Source organism: Eurytemora carolleeae, unplaced genomic scaffold (assembly GCF_000591075.1).
Source record: "Eurytemora carolleeae unplaced genomic scaffold, Eaff_2.0 scaffold258, whole genome shotgun sequence".
Classification (NCBI taxonomy): Eukaryota; Metazoa; Arthropoda; class Copepoda; order Calanoida; family Temoridae; genus Eurytemora; species Eurytemora carolleeae.
In genome coordinates this window covers 66,322-89,017 of record NW_019396226.1, presented here as the reverse complement: position 1 = coordinate 89,017, position 22,696 = coordinate 66,322, and the positions used below count along the sequence as shown (strand labels likewise).

General features: G+C 33.6%; 4 protein-coding genes across 9 annotated transcripts in view; all 4 read left to right on the top strand.

The window, feature by feature from the left end:
- Nucleotides 1-1,949, top strand: part of LOC111698693 (heterogeneous nuclear ribonucleoprotein H) — a gene marked incomplete at its 5' end in the record, with an annotated part of 4,400 nt that extends 2,451 nt beyond the window's left edge. Inside the window, 3 exon segments of the mRNA XM_023469100.1 lie at nt 404-478; nt 880-971; nt 1,528-1,949. Of these exon segments, the coding sequence (XP_023324868.1) occupies nt 404-478; nt 880-971; nt 1,528-1,577 (217 nt within the window). The 3' untranslated portion in view covers nt 1,578-1,949.
- LOC111698691 (PHD finger protein 10-like) overlaps nt 1-7,777 on the top strand; it is a 14,266-nt gene extending 6,489 nt beyond the window's left edge. Inside the window, exons 1-7 of one of the 2 annotated variants that reach the window (XM_023469098.1) lie at nt 1,590-1,681; nt 1,909-2,031; nt 3,398-3,557; nt 3,632-5,421; nt 6,125-6,292; nt 6,643-6,723; nt 7,649-7,777. In XM_023469098.1, coding sequence (XP_023324866.1) covers nt 1,951-2,031; nt 3,398-3,557; nt 3,632-5,421; nt 6,125-6,292; nt 6,643-6,723; nt 7,649-7,777 — 2,409 coding nt within the window. In that variant the 5' untranslated portion in view covers nt 1,590-1,681; nt 1,909-1,950. Of the gene's footprint in view, nt 1-1,589; nt 1,682-1,908; nt 2,032-3,397; nt 3,558-3,631; nt 5,422-6,124; nt 6,293-6,642; nt 6,724-7,648 lie in introns of those variants that run through there. The other variant, XM_023469097.1, reaches the window with a different exon arrangement.
- A 219-nt stretch (nt 7,778-7,996) lies between these two features.
- On the top strand, nt 7,997-10,334 carry LOC111698686 (uncharacterized). The gene is made up of 4 exons (XM_023469086.1): nt 7,997-8,014; nt 8,077-8,147; nt 9,298-9,513; nt 10,199-10,334. The coding sequence occupies exons 1-4, from the start codon at nt 7,997-7,999 to the stop codon at nt 10,242-10,244; spliced, it is 351 nt and encodes a 116-aa protein (XP_023324854.1). The 3' UTR covers nt 10,245-10,334.
- Nucleotides 10,335-10,786: 452 nt separating this feature from the next.
- Nucleotides 10,787-22,027, top strand: LOC111698690 (phosphatidylinositol-glycan biosynthesis class W protein). 5 transcript variants are annotated; one of them, XM_023469092.1, is made up of 16 exons: nt 10,788-11,096; nt 12,095-12,232; nt 12,980-13,050; nt 14,071-14,121; nt 14,275-14,457; nt 14,672-14,756; nt 15,364-15,446; nt 15,930-15,963; nt 16,399-16,479; nt 16,985-17,132; nt 17,782-17,877; nt 18,376-18,481; nt 19,279-19,377; nt 20,357-20,465; nt 21,051-21,177; nt 21,856-22,027. In XM_023469092.1, the coding sequence occupies exons 1-16, from the start codon at nt 11,015-11,017 to the stop codon at nt 21,995-21,997; spliced, it is 1,635 nt and encodes a 544-aa protein (XP_023324860.1). In that variant the 5' UTR covers nt 10,788-11,014; the 3' UTR covers nt 21,998-22,027. The 5 variants fall into 5 exon arrangements, with proteins under 5 accessions (XP_023324861.1, XP_023324860.1, XP_023324862.1 ...); XM_023469094.1 differs by having other exon boundaries at nt 21,051-21,164; nt 21,856-21,975; XM_023469093.1 differs by lacking the exon at nt 16,399-16,479 and having other exon boundaries at nt 10,787-11,096.
- Nucleotides 22,028-22,696: the final 669 nt, after the last annotated feature.

Here is a 22,696-nt window from a genome sequence, read left to right as displayed (position 1 = left end):
TATACATATGTTTAGTACAACTGAATATACATTATACATATGTTTAGTACAACTGAATATACATTATACTTATGTTTAGTACAACTGAATATACATTATAAATATGTTTAGTACAACTGAATATACATTATACATATGTTTAGTACAACAGAATTTACATTATACATATGTTTACTACAACTGAATATACATTAATATATATGCTTAGTACAACTGAATATACATTATGTAACATATGTTTAGTGCAACTGAATATACATTATACATATGTTTAGTACAACTGAATATACATTATACATATGTTTAGTACAACTAAATATACATTATACATATGTTTAGTACAACTGAATATACATTATACATATGTTTAGTACAACTGAATATACATTATACATATGTTTAGTACAACTGAGCGAGAAATCAAAGACTGGGTTTCCGAAGTAGCAGAAGCACTTGATGTAGTAATTCCAGATGACAGGTTAGTAACCATAGTATTTTACAGTGCGGGAGGGGGATTGTTAGCCCCTTCCCCCCTCCCCTTAAATTATGTATTCGTCCCAGTTGTCATATAACTCGGACACAGTTTAATATTAATTTCTCGAGACAGAGACATTAGATAGAAATATTATTTGTCGCGATCAACTTCTATAATTTCTCCTTCCTTTCATTTTACCTTAACATCCCTTTTAAAAGGTATTTGATGTTGTTAGAAAGCAAATAGTTTTAGTTGTAGCTCAGTAAAATGGGTTTGTTTACACTGCACAAATGCTGCATCTCAAGTTCATCGCTTGTCGTCGTCCTGTTCCAGAAATTTCTAGTTCTCACTGTATTTTGCGAGATTTTGAGAAATTGCACAAAATGTTAATTTCTCATATTTAGACGAGGACGACCTTCTGGTCAGGCCATGGTGTACTTCAGAACAGAGTCAGAGGCCAAAGAGGTCGCCACAGAGATGCACAAACGAGATCTAGGTAATCTTAAAGGGACTGAATACATAATTTTAAGTGACCCTTCATTTAAAAAGGGCCATGCCCGATTCGTAACAGTACCTTTAAAACCTCACCTTTTCAATATTTCTGCTTATTTCTGCCTTTTCTTTCATTGTTTCTACAGCATATATCAACAAGTCATTTTTATATGAACATCAAAATGGAAATGACAGTTTCTAAAGAGACAAACATGGATATCTCAGTCATTCTTGTTCTTACAAAGCTTTTAAGAGTACCGTTCAAATCAAATCAAATCATAAGTTGTAGGGATGGCCAAAGGCTCCAGTTGTGCATTGTGAAATCTAGGGTTACTTCAGTTTAAGTTTATTTATTTATTTTCTCTCTCTAGTTTGATGGATTGTTGAAAAATTATCTCAACTTGTAACACTGACCAAAATGAAAAAATATATTTTTGAATTACCTAATTCTAATTTCACTGAATTTTGGTGTGGGGTGTGGGGGGTAAATATTTTTAATTTACAATAATTTTAAAATCTGTTAAGGAATTTAGTATAATTAAATTTTATGTTCTGTTTAGGGAAGAGGTATATAGAATGCTTCTATGAGCCTGACAAGGATAAAAAATGAACCCCCGGGTCTGGAATCCTGGCTACGTGTGAATATGTTCTCTGCATTCTTCTTTCTTCCTGTCACCTTTGTTATCAAGCTCAACTCGTGTTAAATATTTTTATGTAGGGTTACCCTCAAAGGCCGAGACGTTAGAGATGACTGTGCGGAACGTATTCTGTTTGTTTCCTAATATTCACGATTCCCTGCAAACTTGAAATCTTTGTTCCGCCAAATAATTAAATATTAGAATATTTATGGCAGAAATCTTAATTTAACCTTGGGATCGTCATAATATCTGAGTTTTACATCGTCTTTCTTGTCTCATCGTTGTTTGGTAACCCTGTCTTAGTGTTTTGTATTTATCTCATTTCACAGACTTTTTCCAGAAAATATGGCCGATACTGAGGTGGATTCGGCGGTCGCCCCGGCCGCCGATGCTGATGGCCATTCTTTGAAGGAGAAGGAGGAGAAGGTTAGTTAGGTTAAGTTAGTGTAATAACTATAAAATTAAATTGGAAAAGTGTTATGGCACTGTCGTCGTATACTAAGTGACCCTCTTCTTACCAAGGGTATACCATAAGAGAATAGAATATATATTAGAGGGGAATTTACTAGAAAAAAGTGTAAAACGGTCTTTTTGTTGTACTGTTTCCATACTGCAGGTATACTTCACATATTTGTGCTATATAACCTTTTGGGCCCTGCAACATCATCTTACAGAAAAGTTTTCTTGAAAATTATTTGATTTTCTGTAAATCAATTCTCTGATAGCCTGTCATGCACACGTGGATAAAAATCAATCTAAATTTATTTTTCATTAAAAACATATTCCTATAATGATACCCAATATTTTAGAAATATTCAAGATATCAAAATATGGAAAAAAATTACACCAAAATTGAGGATGTTCATAAACTTAAAATTTTAAATTCATTTTATACAGTTGGACCCTCTGTTATACAGTTATAAAACTCTGGAAGAGAAGGTCGAAATTTAAATATGTTTCATATTTGATGGGTTAGTTAAACTTTTAGCTTGAGTCTAAACACAGTTAAACAAACTGTTATACTTTGTGTACCCATAAAGATCAACGACTATTTAATTTACAAGATTCTGGTCTGGTGCTCCCTAAAATGTGAAGGACCATTTATGAAAAATACCACTGCAGACACTGTGTAACTGTAGAGTTTGGAGGAAATTTTAGAGACAACTGACAGTACAGAATTAATTTAGTCTTTCTCTTTACATTTATCCCCGTATGCTCGTTATTCCAAATAGACTGGTTTCATAATTGAGTAATTGACCAATGATCATTTCACATAGACTCTATGCCTTTCACTTTACTAACGATGATTTTCCGTTATAACTATAAATCAAATGATGTTTTTTATTCACCTAATTCATTTTATAAAGTTTATGTATCAGCTTTAAAAAATTCGAAAGTGAAATGGATAGTCTAGGGAACACACTGTATTAATGTACTCTACTGCATATAATTTGTGAACATTTACATGATTTGTACACTTTGAACTCCCTTTCAGGCTAAAAAAATTCATACCGAGAGATGGTCTAAATTCCCCTCTAATATATATTCTATTCTCTATGGGTATACCGGCCGATTCACAATTAGACTCTTGAAAACTTGATAGATCGTTAATATTGTGTTTTATTCTGATAATAAGTAACTGCAGAGAAAATACAAACGAAAATGAACAAAAACATGTGAACCAACTATTCTGACCGTAAAGGAAGGATACAGCTATGAGAATTTAAGCAAATTAAATGGAATGAACAAAAAGAAAATATCGCCGAAAGATAAAATTTTTTCACTTTCCTAGGATATTGTTGAGAGTTCAAAAACTGAAGAACCTGTTAAACCTGAGATCAAACCTGAAGAATCTGAATCCAAACCAGAACCTAAACCAGAACCTAAACCAGAACCTGCACCTCTTATAGTGCTCTCCACTCTGTCTGGAGCAGAGAAATCCTCATCTCAGGGTGGGTACCCCCCTCCCCATTTCCTGTTATATTTTTTCTTAAAATGTTTTTTTTATATAATTGTTATTGTGTAGAAGTTGAGGCGGTAGTAGCAGCTAAACAAGCTGAAGACACAAAACCCACTGTTGAACCATCCGCCGCAAAAGAAGAATCGGTGAAAGATGATGCTGAGAGTGAGGAGAGTGAAAGTGATGATGATGATGAAGAGGCTGAAGATGAGGATGATGAAGAGGATGAACCACCCCAGAAAACTGTTCGAACTCCCGCCAAAACCCCGGCCAGAAAAGCTGTACCGGCACGGACCCCGGTCAATGCCACGACCAAGTTAGATTCTACGGTAAAGAAACGTGGTCGGCCGTCTCGAGCAGATATTCAAGAGAGAGAAAAGGAGAGAGAAGCAGCTCTAGCTCGAGGAGAACCAGACCCAGAGCTGAAAAGAAAACGAAGAAAACCAAACAAACTTATTGATGCTGCAAGTGAGGAGGAGGAGGAGGAGTCGAAAACAAAGAAGAGTAGAAAGATTAAGGAAGAAAGCACCGAAGAAAGTGACACTGAGAAGAAACCCAAGAAGAAAGGAAAAGGGAGAAAGGTTTTGACCGCTAAAGAATTAGAGGAGAGGGATAAAGAGAGAAAGAGGAAATATCATGAGCAGAAGCAAATAGCCAAGGAGAAGAAAGAGAGAAGAGAGAAATACTTGATAATGAAAAGAGAAGAGAAGAAACAACAGAAGCTGGAAGAAAAACAGCGGATAATTGAGCACGACAAGAGGATGGCTGAACTCCGTGCTCAGTATCTTGATGACAACGCTATGGATGGAACCCATGGGTCGGCTGGAGGACCTTGTACTCCGGCGGAGTTCATGATGGATGAAAACTCCCAGTCCAGTATGGGTAGCATGTCTGCCTCTGTGTCGAAGAAGCGTAAATGCTGGGGGGATGTTGGAGTACAAGAAATGAAGGGATCTCACAACCCTTTGGCTCATGTGACCGCGGACACATTGTTTGAGTACAAGTGGCCACTGGAGGGACGCAACTCTGAGCATTATTTCTTACAAGAGCAGGTGACAGAGTACCTTCAGGTCAAGAGCTTCAAGCGGAAGTACCCAGACTGTCCCAGGCGACTGGTCGACATGGAAGAGAGGGATTTTCTCATGGAGATGAAGATCGTCAACGAGATGCAGGCCGATCTCGGGCTCACAGCGATCCCGTCCAGCGCAGTGTTAGACATCATGTGCCAGGACTTCTACGATAAGTACGAGTACTATATGGGTGTTCTGAATGAGAGAAAGGAGAGGAGTTTACGCAACTGTAACTACAGCTCCGGAGGAGGTGATGTTAAAGTTGAGGAAGCTGCTAAAATTGCTGCTGAATACAACAAGCAGCTGAACCTGGAGCGTAAAAGGGATAGAAGTTCACACTTTGACATGCAAACCTTTACTGTTCATTATCCAAGGACAGGTAAGGGTCGGATGAAGGTATTGGCCCGACCTAAACTAGGAAATTATCCGATTGGCCTGATCCCTGGACAGTTTGTGGACTCCTTCAAGTCCTACTCCAGCAAGGAGCTCAAGTACTTCCCTCTCAATACCGTGATGGTAGCTCCACCCAAACCCGGAGTAACTCTGAAGGATCTGAACCTTGGCTCCGAGGGGTCAGAGTCTGACAGTGACAGTTCTAGCTCCGGGTCTAGTGATGACTCCGACAGTGAGAGTGAGGTTGAGAAAACCACCCGGAGCGGGAAGAAGCTGAACTCTGTCAAGAATGAGACTCCGGAACTGAAAGAAGAGGCTCAGGTTCCGGCTCCGGAGACCAAACCAAACCAGGTGGAGGAGGTTCGACCAAACGCAATCTGTAAAATGTGCCAGGTTAGAGTTTAACTTCTTATTTGGTCTGAAATTTTATTTACGTTTTCTCTTTATACAGGGAGACTATCTGAATTTATATCTTATTACGTACTTTTCGTAATTTCGCATCTAACAATGGGCTGAGTATTAAAAATTCATAGGATGTCCGATCCGTAAACGTTTTTGTTTTCGTTAAAAAGTATTTTTCTTTTGTAAGCAATGTTTTGAAAGCATATTTCAATTTTAATTCAGTGTTACTTTTACTTCGTCCTGTAAAGTGTATAAAATTAATTTTTCTCGTCATACACGAATAAAAAATATAATGATTTAAATGATGATTTTTTATCTTAAACCAATCTAACTTTTCTTATCAAAGAAACATTTTTCAAAACTGAGATGTTGAATTTTACCTTAGACGAGAAGTCTTTTTCTACTTTACTCTAAAAGAGAGGTCTTTTTCTTTTCATGTCAGATCCTATTCCATGTCTCAGTGTTGTTAAGTTTTTACTAGTCTAAATTTCATACCTTAAATTAGAGAGTAAACTGCAAGAAGCATTTTATATATATATTTATATATTTATATAAATGAATATTCGTGTATTTTTATCATTATTACATATTTTTCTCAGTTCTTTACCGTTTTTGTTTCAATAAAAAGTTTGAAAGAGAGAGATAATTTTCTAAAAAAAAAGTAAACAGTCCCTTTAATAATATTATTATTTAGGGGAATGTTGGGCAGAATAAGCTAGGTTTAGCTGAGATGATGTTGAACTGTACAAAGTGCGCGCAGTCCTGCCATCCGACCTGTGCAGGTCTACACCTAGATCTACTGCAGTACGTTACAGGGTACAACTGGGAGTGTACAGACTGTAAGATGTGTCTCAAGTGCAAGGTAATTAATTACAATTAGAAAATGCTAAAAGTTCAAAGCATTAAATATTTAACTTTAATAAGTTAACCTAACTCCATTTTACATTAAGAACTATAAAAAGATTGTTACTTAAACTTTTATACTGAAAATTTATGTGATTCTGTAAATGATAAAAGAGCATAAAAAATACAAGCATAACAATCAATATTCAATAGTCATGGCATGACCATTGACCATGATAACGCCAAGTACAAGAGACTTGACCATGGCTATAATCATTGATGATTGCTCAGTCCCATGACCGTCACTATGGCCATAAACTTGATTTGATCACGTCCATAATCAAAGCAATGACCATGAGCATATTGTAGGATCCCTCGGACGAGGACAAGATGTTGTTCTGTGATCTGTGTGACCGTGGATACCATATTTACTGTGTAGGACTGCAGGAGGTAACATGGCTCATTTCAATGGTTTAATTTAGGATTTAAAACCAGCATTTATTAATTGATTGGCAATTTTTTAAACTAATAGAAGCTTTAATATTGCAACATGGCTCAAATTTTGCCGTTTAGTGGGACCGATTTAAAAATGTTATAGCACCAGGAAAGGTCCAGTCTGAATAAAAAACAATGTTCATTAAGAACTTTAAACTTCGATCTAAAACTTCCAAGCTGTTGGTTTAATTTAGTATTGTAAAAATATATATTGATTTGATATTTTTCTTTACCTAACTGAGAAAAAAAGAAAAATAAAAGAAATTTGGTTAAAATTTAATCGTGTTTCAAGAAGTTGTTTTTTTGATAATCTTGGGATAAAATATTTTATTATTGTTTATTGTTGATTAATCCTCAGGAACTCAAATAGAGTTTTTATGAGGATGATTTTGTTGACTTAAGAGTTGCTGATTGTTCTTTCTGGTTTAATTTTTTTTCTTAGTTTTGCATGTCTCTCACAGCAGGTCATGGATTCTTTCTATATTCATCGTATCTTCTTTTGAAGATACTCACTGTAGAAGATTCGTTGATGACTGATGGAATCGAGTTCCATTTTCTGGTTTACCCGAACACTGTAGAAATTACTTCTTACATTAGTTCTGGAGATCTGGATTTCAAGATTTAAAGGGTCTGTTGCATTTCTAGTAACTCGACTGTGGTTGACCCTGCTAAACCAAGTTGATGGATTTACATCACTGAAACCTTGAAGTATTTTGAATGGTTGAATCATGTCAGCACGTTCTCTTCTTTCCTTTAGCGAAAGCAGGTTTAACTCTTTCGATTTTTCTTCATAAGATTCACTATGGAGACCGGAAATCATGTGTGTGTTTTTTCTTCATAAAAATCATTTTTAATAATTTTTAGCTANTTATTGTTCAAGGTTCCTAGCGGGCGATGGCATTGTTTCAACTGTACAGCTTGTATCTCATGTGGAGCAACTACACCCTTCGAGGATGGAAAGGTAAAAATCGCCTGGGTAAATTTTTTAAAATCTCTTCAGAGCTTTTAATCTGAATTAAGAAATTTCATGTTTAGAAAGGTAAATCTGGGATATTTTTTTTGAAGTTTTGGTAAAAACTTTTATTTTGATTTCAATTAGTCTTTTTTTCTTTTTCTGAAAGTTAATTATTTCCAAACTAGAATTCAAAAATAAATATGATCAGCAGAAATCTTAATTGAAAAGGAAAATGGAAATGTTTTCATGATGAGACATGGGAAGGAAATAATAATGCAGAGAGGAACTGACGTAAGCTTAAGTCTAATCTCTCCAGATTTATTGTTATTGTTATTGTTATTGTTATTGTTTAGACCTGGAAGAAAGGACTGTACTGCCCTGAGTGTAATGGTGTGTTTGACCGGAGTAAGAAAACTCTATCAAGGTTAGAAACTGTTCTTCTTAACTTAAAGGGACTGTTAGCGTAATTTCGAGTGACCCTCTTTGTAAAGATGGCATTGTCCGACACACAACGGTACCCTTGAAACTTTTATCTGTTCAATAATGTAAAAGATTTTATAGTTTTTCTAGGTTTAAAAGTGTAAGCTGCAGTAATTTTAATTATATTTTTATCTGTTATTGCCTCTAAAGAAGTGCTACTGAAACGAGCTGACAAGCTTAGTTTGATGCTAGATCAGTGGATGGTCTTGGCAAGAGCATATTAAATAACGGTAACCTCTATACTTCACCTAAAGGGTTGACAGATACCAACCAACCAATGGTTTAATTGGTTAGCCAACTGACTAGAATGTATCAACTTTATCTCTCTTGCTTTGGACTAAATGATGGGGATTTAAAGGTCCAGTTAGAACAGGGGCGGGGCAGTGCACCCTGCTGCCTGGGCGGTCTGGGGGGCCCACAATGGGGTCTCTTGCAGATTTCACTTCCTTATGATTCCTTATATATTGTTTAATTTGTTATAATGTTTACTGCAGAAAAACATATGATTAGATTTGAAGTTCAGACAATTCCCTAAATGTGTTCCTGCTGTCGAAATACTCATTTCACGTGACCAAAATCAAAAGTAATCATAAAATAATAAGTTTTCAAAATTATAAACATAATTATCTATCACTTGAAATTACGCTTAAATTCCCTTTAAGAGAAAATATATTCCAAATCAAAAGGAACTGAGTATTATTCACCTCAATCTCTAATTTTCTAATTCATATGTCGTTGCAGCCTGCTGGTGAAAACCTTTATATTTTAAGCTACTTGATTTTGCAGAATTTATAGAATTAAATAACAAAGGTCTATGACATTAGGTAGCAAAAATATAAGGATTAGACAGTTAGAACATTATTAGAGTAATCATTTAATTTTCATTGAATCTTATTCACTCACACACAAATCTTGTAGAAACTTTTTCAAGAAGTTTTGATTTAAAAAAAAAGTTAATATAATTATTTTTATGTTTTGCAATGATTATTGGAACAGGAAATGTTTTTAAAAAGAGCAAATCATTTCAAATAACAAGCTTTTGTCTTAAAGAAAAATTGATAATTTTTGTCCTTTTAAAAAACTATTTTTTTCAGTTGTTGGGTGTGTACTCGTCAGTACCACACTACATGTGTTGGGTTGGAGAAGGAGAATGAGAAGTTTATCTGTGGATCCTGTCAGAGAAAGGTTCAAGAGAGAACCCTAGGTTCTAGATCCAACCAGGGCGGAGTTAAAAACATGGATACGCCCTCCAGGCAGGATAAGTTCAACTCATCCTACAGTAAGACACCTGTTACAAGCAGCTTCTCAAGGTACTTACTTTACCCTACCTAGTCTTACTTCACTCACTACCTAGTCTTACTTCACTCANATCCGGGTTATCAATCAATCAATATATTAACTGGTTTATCAATCAACTAACTGGTTTATCAGCCATCAAGTTTATCATCAAGTTATCAATCATCTGGTTTGTTAATCCATCATCGAATTTATCAATGAATCTCACTGCCTAGTCTTACTTCACTCACTACCTAGTCTTACTTCACTCACTACCTAGTCTTACTTCACTCACTGCCTAGTCTTACTTCACTCACTAACTAGTCTTACTTTACTCACTGCCTAGTCTTACTTCACTCACTGCCTAGTCTTACTTCACTCACCACCTAGTCTTACTTCACTCACTACCTAGTCTTACATCACTCCCTACCTAGTCTTAATTCACTTACTACCTAGTCTTACTTCACTCACTAACTAGTCTTACTTTACTCACTGCCTAGTCTTACTTCACTCACTGCCTAGTCTTACTTCACTCACTACCTAGTCTTACTTAACGTTAAACTATTTTAAATTATAACTTCAGTCCAACAGTCATGTTCCCATTTCAAAATTTTAATAGATTTATCAAAATCAATCTAAATCTGCAAGTTTTATAATTGAAAATACAGAATTAGAAACAGTTTAAATTATTTATCGTTTGACTTTTATTCTTTCTTTCAGGTCTGGACGCCGAGTTACGCAAATCAATTTTGCAAACCAGTTTTAAACTATTCACACTCGGCAGAAAATAAACTAGAACTCTAATTTTTCCAATTTTTAAACGCATTTAATGTAAGCAAATATAAGCACTGTGGAATGTGGAAGACATTGTTAATTTTCTTATAAATGTATGATTTTCCGTAATAGTTTCAATGTCGAGGTTTTATAAGGTAAAGTTGCCCTTCTTAAAGGAACCGTGAAAAATTCCGTGAAAATTTCATTTTCACCAGTATGATGATTCAAGTAATTGAATTGTAACAATTAAACCATTACTCTGCAGTCTGCATTGCATCAGTTAGTGGTTCCCTACAAATCTCATATTTTTTATTTGCATGCTAACAATTTTAAGAGAGAAAAAAATTAAAAAGTTAAAATTATTTGTAAAGGAACTTTTTATGTAACTTTGTAACATTTCTTTAACTGTTGTACACTATTTTTTTTGTTTATTTACTGCATTAAAATCAAGATATTTGTACCTTGTTAAACTTAAAATAATATGAGTAAATCAGAATGAAAAAACGTCAACTTTTTTACTTATATTTTAGTTTTTAAACCTTTTGTACTTTTCAGAAGAATGTTGATTTTGTGAAAGTAAATTTACGAAATATGTTAGATCCAGGAATCAGTAGTTCTGAATGGTCAATGCAAATAAACCTGATCTGAAGTTCGAGTTGGATCCCGATTGTTAATATATTTACAAAAACGGACAAACTTTTATATAAATCTTGTGTTGAAGAAGGGTCCTATCCTCGGGTGCTGAAGTGACAGTTCTCCAAAATGGATCCGGTTTATCAGGAGAAACATCGACAGTTTGTGGCGAGTAACAATGGGTCAACAATTCCGGAGATAATTGTAGCAGGTTGGATTCAAATACTTGGTGGAAAATCGTCTCCATAGTTATCTCTTATTGTGAGACTAAAATAAGATATGTAAGGAACAATTTATCTACGAGAATAGGACATTTACATTAAAAAAATAATATCGACAATTCGACCGTCTAACATTAGAGTCGACTGTTGAGAATAAGGGATTTAGACTCAAGACATGTTCAGAGAAATCTTTTATTGCACGAGATATTATCGATGATTTTTTAAAGTGAAGATTGACATAATCGGTTAATTTGAAGATCAGAAATTAAATTTATCTTTTTTATTTTTGTTAAGGTTTCAAAGGTTACAATTGTAAATTGCTTGTAACAGCATTTTATCACTAAAAAATCCAAATTAATTTCCCACAGTCCTGATTTGACACAAAACTTTAAATAATTTGTCAATTTGTTATTGTAATTAGCTTTTACAAGTTATCCTCTGAATAAACCAAGGTTGTTCTTGTTCTCATGGAAGAACTTGCCAGAAATCAACCCATTGGAAAAATTAACAACTTTTCAAAAGTACTTTTCAAAAGTACTAACCAAAAGTACTAACCAAAATACTAACCAAAAGTACTAACCAAAAGTACTTTTCAAAAGTACTTTTCAAAAGTACTAACCAAAAGTACTAACCAAAAGTACTAACCAAAAGTACTTTTCAAAAGTACTAACCAAAAGTACTAACCAAAAGTACTAACCAAAAGTACTAACCAAAAGTACTAACCAAAAAAAGAATATAAATAATTTTAAAATTCTTCTTTTGTTTAGAAAATCAGTAAATCTCAAAGAAATAGTTTAGAGAAATAAAAATGAAAAATCGGACATCAACGGCCGCTATTTATAACTAACTTTCTGATACTTGTTATCAAGAATTTCTTTATTGTCCAATTAAATTCTTTTATTTTCCCTTATTGAGCAAGAAGAACAATTTTTTTTTTGTTGCTCCGCGCATTTTTCAATGAAGTTTAAATTCCTGGTTTTCTGCTCAGGCTTGTCCCTGCACCTGAGCCCTCTGTTGGTTGGGTTGATCTCCCTGCTGCCCTGGTGGTCCAGCACTCTACCCTGGAGAACACTGGAACTCTTCATCATCCTCATCCCACCCCTCCTCTCCCTTACTATACTAGCAGGGACTCAGACTCATAGTTCAAATCAAATCATAAATTTTCTGTAGTAATAAATATAACCGATATTATCAAAACATAAGTACGACAAGTATATTTAAAACTACTGCTGTGGGAGAGTTTAAATAGATTTCTACAAAGCCGGACCCTGTAATCCTTAAGATATATATTTTTTGATGAAGGTAAGAGATGGCAGTACGTACATGGTAGAATAGGTTCATGGTATTCAGGTAAACTGAAATAGACTTAACCAGGGACTCTGCCACATTTAAAAGGACTGTAAACGTAATTTCAAGTGACCCTCCATTCCCATGTCTTAGTTGCATAAATCCACCAGTCTCTTTTTCAAAGAAACCACAGTTAAAGATAATCAAATTTTGTTCAGAAAAACTAGAATGATAAAGGGTATGTAAAAGTACGAATTTCATGTCGAACTTACAAAGATTCCCGGCCCTTAAAACTTGGATTTTTTTCTTCAATATTTTTAGAACTTCTCTAAATATGTGACTTACGGATTTATGCTGCTGAGATAAGGTAGAAAATAAAAAAAAATTAAATCTTGAAATTTTGTGTTTTATAGTCCCTCTAAGTGTTAATGAGGTCTGATGGGGGAGGGGGGATGGAATCTGACCCCCCCCCCTGATAGTGGAAATTATGTTTTTAAGAGCGAGGATTTACTTTTTCCCGAGGATTATAAAAGACGGAGAAGGTTTTAATAAAATGTTTTCTTGAATTATAAGTCTGGTGATCTAGAGAGCCCTGAGGTTCTAAACCTAAGTCTAGCCGTAGCGTCAATTCTTGTCCTACTTGTAATAATTTCAAAGGTAAATTCATCATTTTTAGGTAAAAATAATTTGAAAGATATTTAGATGAAAAATAATTTGAAAGATATTTAGATGAAAAATAATTTGAAAGATATTTAGACGAAAAATAATTTGAAAGATATTCAGGTTAAAAATAATTTGAAAGTTATTTAGGATAAAAATTATTTGAAAGACATTCAGGTTCAAAATAATTTGAAAGATTTTCAGGTTAAAAATAATTTGAAAGATATTCAGGTTAAAAATGATTTAAAAGATATTTAGACGAAAATTTTTGTTTAAATATTTAGGTTAAAAATAATTTACAAAGTATTTAGGTAACACATAATTTGAAAGACATTTAAGTGAAAAGTAAATTGAAAGATAATTAGGCTGAAAAAATAATTTGAAAGATATTCAGGTGGAAAAAATTAAGAGATGAAAAATTAGTTAATGATAGTGATATGTAAAGTAATCTGAAAGATAATTAAGTTAAAAATAAATTTAAAAATATTTAGGTGAAAAATAAATTTAAAATATTGGTGAAAATAATTTGAAAGATAAATAAAATCTACAGCAGATTACCGATGCTTCACTCAAAAGTCAACTACATAAATTGATTTCTTTAAAGAGGACTTTCGGGGTAAATTCAAGTAAATTCCATTTAAAGAGAAGACTGGAGCATTCCCGATTCACCTTGAAACAATTTTAACCTTTGTCTGAACAATAACTAATTTTTTAAAATCATCTTTTCTTTGTTAAGATTTATATTTCTAGTTGTGCTTTCTTTTAATAAATTGACATGCAGATTTATACCGCAGAGACAAAGAACTAAATTCAACACTTTCTAAGATAGCGTTGTGAATTGGACATGTCAGTTTTTAAATGGAAGGTCACTACAAATCACGTCTATGACAGTTCCTTTTATATTAAAAATTATTAAAGGGACTAAATTAATCTGTAAGTCTTTGAATTTAGTAAAAATACTTGTTTAGTATTTTCTAAATCTGTAAATTCTTGAATTTAGTGAAAATACTTGTTTAGAAGAAAGGATCGAGAGATGTTAGAAGACTATGGGATTTTAAACTCACAGAGGTAAAACATTTTTGATTTTACTCGCTCTTATCATTGCCACCAAATTTTCTCTTTACCTCCGACAATATTGCCAGATTAATCGCCTCATTAATTTTGAACACACTTCTTGTCTTTCAGTTGTAATTCAATACAGTTAAAAATAGTTTTGTTAAGGATGGTATTCTCTGTTCTATTCTCAACTTCAGATCCTCCATGCTTCTTGTCACCGCCATCTGTATCCTTGCGGTCGACTTTCCCGTTTTCCCGCGCAAATTCGGGAAGACAGAGACTTATGGATACGGACTGATGGATTTAGGGGTTGGCGGATTTGTATTCGCGGCAGGGCTTACTTCAAGTGTAAGTTTGGCTGAAGCGCAAATTTTGTTTTGTGCTCAAAGTAAATTCTTCATTTTTTTTGGCGCTAAAAAGCAAATATAAGAAAGTTTCTTTATGCATTTATGTAATTTACGATTTGCCATAATTTCTCTCGTTTGCTTCCACGTAAACCAATCAGAAAAACCAATTAATTTTTTTTTAAAAATTACAGTTGAAATTATATATTGTTTCTTAGGAAGGTCGGAGAAAGGAATGCAGTTTATTTAAAACAGTAAAATCTTGCTTCCCTCTGCTTATCCTGGGAGCGTTTAGACTAATAGGTAAAACCATCCAAAAAATAAGAATAGACATTGTGTTTTTTAAATTACATTTATTAGATGTTTTTTTTTAAATTTTGGTCGGGATTTGCCTATTATTTTGTTTTCACAATTAAAGGGTCTGTAAGCAAAATTTCAAGGAACCTTATATACAAAAATTGTCAAAGCATTAAATTTTGAAAACTGATTATTTTTAATTTTGAGTTCTCTAATGCAGAAAAACAAAGAAATTATCACAATTAAAGGGAGTGTTCGCGTAAAATGAAAGGGGGTATAGGCTTTATGCGATAAAAAAGCGCTTCTGATCGCTACTAATCTTACTTCTATCCGTTGTGTCTATAAGGAGAAAATTGTTAAAAACGACTTATACCGAAGAACGTAGTGTCCATTTCGATCAAAGGCGCTTTTTTATCGCATTAAGCCTATACCCCCTTTCATTTTTCGCGAACACTCCCTTTAAACACTTTAAAAACGACAATATCTTCCATATTGTTGATAAGAAGTCGGACATTGCTATCTTTTGATGAATGATCAATTAAAATTATGCTTACAGGCCCTTTAAACACAGAATCATAAATTCTTGTCAAGATTTGAATGTTAAATGTTTAAGTGTTGAGTTGGACTGGATATCACACGAATATAACAGAATACGGGAAACATTGGAATTTCTTTTTTACTCTGTTTTCAGTCAAGGTATTTTTTTTTTTAAATTTCAAAATTTTATTCAGCAGGTTCATCGTTACGAGAGCGTTGGAATTTATATATTTACTACCTTGGGAACCCAGCGCTGCCAAGGTTACTGAAAGTTACTCCCGCCGTTTACCCGCACTTCAACGATTTTTATCGGGAAACAAGATTTAAGTCGACCCAACCAATTTTGAATCTCAAAACCAAGCTAAGAACATTCCCGTGGGTCTCCTCAGTTTAACAATAAAAACAAAGCGATCCATGGGTTCCTGAGTTATGATCGGACAAACAAACCAATCAACAAACAGCGATTACAACTTTATATATATATATAATTAAATACCAGACCTTAAAGGTGCATTGCTCCCTCCTCTCTCTTTTAGTAACTGTACCTTTTGAACTTTTTCTTCATATAGATTTTCTCATAATTAAAAGTGGATTTTCAAAAAATATATTCTTTGATTTTTTGCTAATTTTACTGTTATTAAGGTTCTCGGAAGTTTGGTGATCCCATTAATTCCAGGTAATTTAGATCAATATTCATTTTAAAGTTATTAAAAATTCCTGATATAGAGAAGAACAGTCCGTTTCACAACTGTATCTTTTTATTAGCTTTCGTCTGATTATTAATGAATGAGATATTGAGGTATTCTAGTTTTTCACTGAAAACTGATCAGTTCTCTACGGACTGAAGTATCAGAGACGATATCTTCCTTCTTAATTGTTATGGTCGTAAATCGGCCATGCTTTTTGAAATTACGCCTGCACTCTACAGTTCCTTCATAAATAGAAACTTTTGTAAAATATGGTTTCCTCCGTGCTTAGGCATTTTAATTTTTCAATAGATTTTGCAGTATTTTGTTTCCGTGAATTTTCCGTGAATTTCCGTGAGATATTTGATCCCACATAAACCTAAAGAAAACTGACAAACAAGGGGAAAATATATTTAATGTTTAAGTTGATCCGAAAGGAGTTTCTCTATGGGTTAGTTCTGTGGTCCTCGCTGTTCTTTATGAAGGGGTTCTCTCATTTGGATTAGGTAGTACAGTCAGACCTGTAAATATTCGGAACAAGTTGATTTCAAGTTTCTGGTAAAAATAATATGTCACATTAACAAATACACAAACGATTGAATGAATTTCGTCTCCCTATTCCACAGTTTTATGAGTCCCACTTTATTTAATAATAGTAATTTATCTTTTTTCAATCTTTTCCGTTCCGGGAAAAAAATGCTAAAAGCATGAAAGATTTAAAAGTTATTTTTTTACGAATTGAAGATGCAAATTTAACTCTCTTTTTTTGTTTGGGGGGGGGGGGATTTCATGCACAGACTTGCAGAAGAGGTGGCCTATTTATATACAATTGAAGTAATGACACAGTCAATATTAAATGTTTAGAGGAAATGTCTATTTGAAAGTACCCATATTACCTGCTCAAAAAGGTTCCAAAGAGGCTGAATTTTTTTAAATGGTGAACCTAAATTTGAAATAGGTGATCAGTCCCTTTAAGGAAAATAATAATATTACGTTGACATATCCTTTAAGTTGACTGGTTGGTGCTGGATGGACCACGTGAAGGACTTCTGGACTCTAACAGGGAGGGGATCTTCTCCGTGGCGGGGTTCCTCGCCATCTACCTCGCAGGGGTGTCCTGGGCCAGGGGCATCATACACACTCCATTCACATTCACAACGTAAATTCATTCATATATTGTTCCAACTCGTAGGTTTGTACAATATATATTTACATGTATTTTATAATTAATAACATGCATCATGTAACATAGTTGTTAAAATTATGAAATTACACACCATACACAATACAATTTACACTTTATTCATCTATTATTTTGGGTAAAAATCTGTTAATTTTGGGTTGAGGGGGGGGGGGAATGGGCTAATTTGGGGTTAAAATTTGACTTATTGTGGATTAAAATGCAATTTAACTGGAATACCCTATTTTATGGTCTGTATACTAATAGTTAGACTAGTAAATGTACTGCAAGATGTTATTGTATGGTCTTTACTAATGTTTAGACTAGTAAATGTACTGCAAGATGTTATTGTATGGTCTATACTAATGTTTAGACTAGTAAATGTACTGCAAGATGTTATTGTATGGTCTGTACTAATGTTTAGACTAGTAAATGTACTGCAAGATATTATTGTATGGTCTGTACTTATGTTTAGATTAGTAAATGTACTTCAAGATGTTATTGTATTGTCTATACTAATGTTTAGACTAGTAAATGTACTGCAAGATGTTATTGTATGGTCTATACTAATGTTTAGACTAGTAAATGTACTGCAAGATGTTATTGTATTGTCTGTACTAATGTTTAGACTAGTAAATGTACTGCAAGATGTTATTGTATGGTCTATACTAATGTGGTTTTCTCTGCTCTACTCAACCACCTTCTTCCTCCCTCCCTCTAGAAGGTAAAAGACCATTTTTGTTTCCCCTAAAATCACAGATTAACTAGTTTCTTTTTTTACTATTTAACAGTTCTCTTTAAGCCTTTATCTTTTCAACATTTTAGAAGATATCGTCGTTTTTCTAGCTGAAAATGATAAATTTTCCTTGACTTGCTTCTGTAAATATGAAAAACCCGAAATTGAAAATATACAATTTTGAAAGATAAAACAATAGCGTGGACATCTCATTCATTCCTGATTAGATAAAAGTTTAAAGGTATCGTTGTGAACCGGACATGCAACTCTATAAATGGAAGGTTACATGTAAGTACGTTGACTGCGACCACTTTTCTTTTCTTATTCGTGACATTTGTGCAGAAAAAAATCTCATTATGTTTTTTTCCTAAGAAAAAAAACATAGGAAAAAAACATTATATTTGTTAAAATGAAAGAAGAAACCAAGGATAAATAATAAACGAATAATTACGCAATATTAAAACTGATAATAATGACAATGTTTAGGTTCGCTAACTACACCTTCTTCACTTTTGTAATTGCGTACAATTTGAGCATCCTCGCAGGGTTCATGGTTATAGAGGCCGCCATTCTTGTCCTCGGGGAGTGGAGGGTAAGTTTAAATTGCATTCCCCAAAAGTGTTAAATATGTTGAAGGCAATAAGGATTTTTACTATAAAAGTACTCTAAAAGCAGTGCTTGAGATCCGCAACACTTTGGCTTCTTGGATTCGAAAGGGGCAAAATATCAACCATAGTATGATAAATAAATATGTTCTCTCTTTAAAAAAAAAATCTCAACTGTTAAAGGGACTCTTAATGTAAACTGAAAGGGGGTAAAGACTAAAACCTAAAAATTTTGTGAGTTTATGGAGACCAATCTAAATTCTATCTGATGTCTCTGAATTGAATGTCCAAGTTATACAAAAACTCGAATATATATGTGATATGGTATTTGAATCTAAGTTTAAACAGAGCAAATTTCGATAACTCAGAAGTGCCTAGAAATTTGAATGTTAAAATTTTTCATTTAAAGGGTTCCTTTAAAATTATACGGTAGTACTTTTGATGACTGAAGATTTTTTATCGCTAGGTGTCTATATATTTCTGGGATTATGCTTGCACCTTGCAGCCAAAAAAACAACGTTAGATTTTAAAAAGAAACCTAAAAATGTCAAAGTATAAAATTTAAAATTATAGGAGCTTATCTAAAATGATAGGAGCTTATCTAAAATGATAGGAGCTTACCTAAGATTTCTATCCATCTCTGGGTTATCGTAATTTTAGGCCTCCCCCTCTTCCTACACAGGTTTAAGGGATGTGTTTTTCAATAAACAGAAACCATGAGAATTAAGCTACAACAAAAATAGTTTTTTATCTTGAAATTCCCTGAAATGAATTGATTATATAGAATGGAAGTTCTGGAGAAAGTAATAAGAAAATGAAGAAGGAGAGAAAGGAAAAGAAAAGCAGACCAATAATACCAAAGAAGGAGGGAGCAGAAACAGAGGTAATTAATGATGCTTCACGCCGTTTTCTCAACATATTCCTGCCGTTTTCTGATCCTATCACTGCCGATCTGGTATTACACATTCCTAGTGATCTGACATATGTATTCCTTACTACATTACAGTACACAGTACTGATCATCTGATATAAACATTTAGTGATTTAGTATACACATTCCTATCTGGTATATACCTTCCTATCGATCTGGTATACATTGTCCTTGTGAATTTTGTTTACATATTCCCATCTTGTATGTTCCTTCCTATTGATCTGGTATACATATTCCTTGTGAACTGGCTTACACTTTCCTATCGATCTGGTATGCATATTCCTTGTGAACTGGTATAAACCTTCCTATCAATCTGGTATACATATTCCTTGTGAACTGGTTTACACTTTCCTATCAATCTGGTATACACATTTCTTGTGAACTGGCTTACACTTTCCTATCGATCTGGTATACATATTCCTTGTGGTACACATGGTTACACATTCCCATCTTGTATGTACCTTCCTATTGATCTGGTGCACATTCCTTGTTGTACACATGGTTACACATTCCCATCTTGTATGTACCTTCCTATCGATCTGGTATACACATTCCTTGTGAACTGGTATACACTTTCCTATTGATCTGGTATTATTCCTTGTGAACTGGTTTACACCTTCCTATCGATCTGGTACACATTCCTTGTAGTACACATGGTTACACATTCCCATCTTGTATGTACCTTCCTATTGATCAGGTATACACTATACACATTCCTTGTGAACTGGTATACACCTTCCTGTCGATCTGGTGTACACATTCCTATCTGGTATATACCTTCCTATCGATCTGGTATACATAGTCCTTGTGAACTGGTATACACATTCCCAGTGATCTGGTTTATTTTTTACGAGACTTCATTCAACGCTATCCAAAATTTAAAAATTCGATTATCTTATTCAACCTCTCAATTATTTTTGCTTTTTTTAAGGCTTCAATCAGTTTTCCTCGGAGTTTGAAAGGATTAAGATCTCCAGAACTATTCCAAGCAATTTCATATAATTCTCTTCCATACTTTCTTCTAGCTAATCTTCTAACAGGTATCAAGTTAGATTTCATATAATTCTCTTCCATACTTTCTTCTAGCTAATCTTCTAATAGGTATTAAGTTAGATTTCATATAATTCTCTTCCATACTTTCTAGTATCTAATCTTCTAACAGGTATAGATATATTTCATATAATTCTCTTCCATTCTTTCTAGTATCTAATCTTCTAACAGGTATAGATAGATTTCATATAATTCTCTTCCATACTTTCTAGTATCTCATCTTCTAACAGGTATCAAGTTAGATTTCATATAATTCTCTTCCATACTTTCTAGTATCTAATCTTCTAACAGGTATAGTTAGATTTCATAGAATTCTCTTTCTAATATCTAATCTCCTATATCTAATATCTAATCTCCTAACTAGTAACTGGTGTAATAGTTAGATTGATTTTATGAATGGTACAGTGGGACCCAAAAAACTGTAGAATGGGAAAATGACATTTAATTAGCAATGAATTCTAATTTAAAATTTGGAAAAGTCAATTTTTATAAGTCAAAACTCGATTGTATTCTGGGTTTAACTCGTCTAATGTTTGCTAGACAGTATTCTACAATTTAAGTACACCATATTCTAGGATGTGTGAATGGATTGATACCAACCCTTGAAGTTGAAGGATGTCGAGCAGTTCTTATTCTTCTCCTTTATCTTCTTATTCTGTCTATCATCTTCATTATTCTTCATACTAGACGTATCAAGCTTATGTAGACAGTTTACGTCAAGCCAATTTAGGCCAAAGTAGGGGTTTTCTTACAAGTCAATGTTTTTTATTCCACAAAAAGATGAAAAAGCGAAATTTTAGGTTATAAAGTAAATTTTACCTCATTATCTCAAATTGTAAATGTTAATTTTTATCAAATTCTATTTATTTTGGATGGAAAAAAAATGTTTTGCTGTGAGAAAACCTGGATAATTTAATGTTTTTTTACTTTTTTGTCAAATTATTTTTAAAGAGCTTGTTTTCAATTTTGTCCGGACACATTTGGATCCGTGAAGTTCTTTAAATTGATCCTGAAAAAACTGGAAAATTGTTGTTCTAGTCAACCTGTTATTAATCCTTTATTTACCCAACATGATAAATGTCACATACGTGTTTACGGTGATACAGCTACATTAGATAAGATTATTCAGACGGTTTAGATACCTTAATTGTTACGACACTGCAAACCAAGATGTGAACGCTCTCACGCAAAAATCGTTTAGTATTTTTCTAAATACTCAGGTTTTAAATTCAAGCTAAAAACAAGCGCGTTGCTTTTTTGAAATATATATGTCTAGAGCTACATAAATGTATAAATGAGTTAGTGAGGTGAAACCAAAGGTCATGGCATTGCGATACTTTGAAGTGGAGTCTGTCTAAAAACTTGATGAATAACTTTCAGAGTTTTCTATAAGATTTTGCTAACCCCTTTTTCTTATCAACCTAATGGTGTATTTCAGACTGAGATTTTTTGGTCTAACAGAATTCATATTGTTAATCTTGTTGTTTTTATACTGTTAATTTGTTATTTTGTACTCCTGTGAATTTTAATATATGTTTTGCAACCCGTTCAATTTTTTTTTAATTTTATAAAAAGAGAGACGTATCCTATTCACAACTCTACCATTTATCTGATATGCGATTACAAAGAATTCTGTTCTCTGATCAGCGATTAAATAGAATTCAGTTCTCTGATCAGCGATTACATAGAATTCAGTTCTCTGATCAGCGATAACATAGAATTCAGTTCTCTGATCAGCAATTACACAGAATTCTGTTCTCTGATCAGCGATTACAAAGAATTCTGTCCTCTGATCAGCGATTACATAAAATTCAGTTCTCTGATCAGCGATTACATAGAATTCTGTTCTATGATCAGCGATTACATAGAATTCAGTTCTCTGATCAGCGATTACATAGACTTCAGTTCTCTGATCAGCGATTACATAGAATTCTGTTCTCTGATCAGCGATTACATAGAATTCAGTTCTCAGATCAGCGATTACAAAGAATTCAGTTCTCTGATCAGCGATTACATAGAATTCAGTTCTCTGATCAGCGATTACATAGAATTCAGTTCTCTGATCAGCGATTACATAGAATTCAGTTCTCTGATCAGCGATTACATAGAATTCAGTTCTCTGATCAGCGATTACATAGAATTCAGTTCTCTGATCAGCGATTACATAGTATGCAGTTCTCTGATCAGCGATTACAAATAATTCAGTTCTCTGATCAGCGAT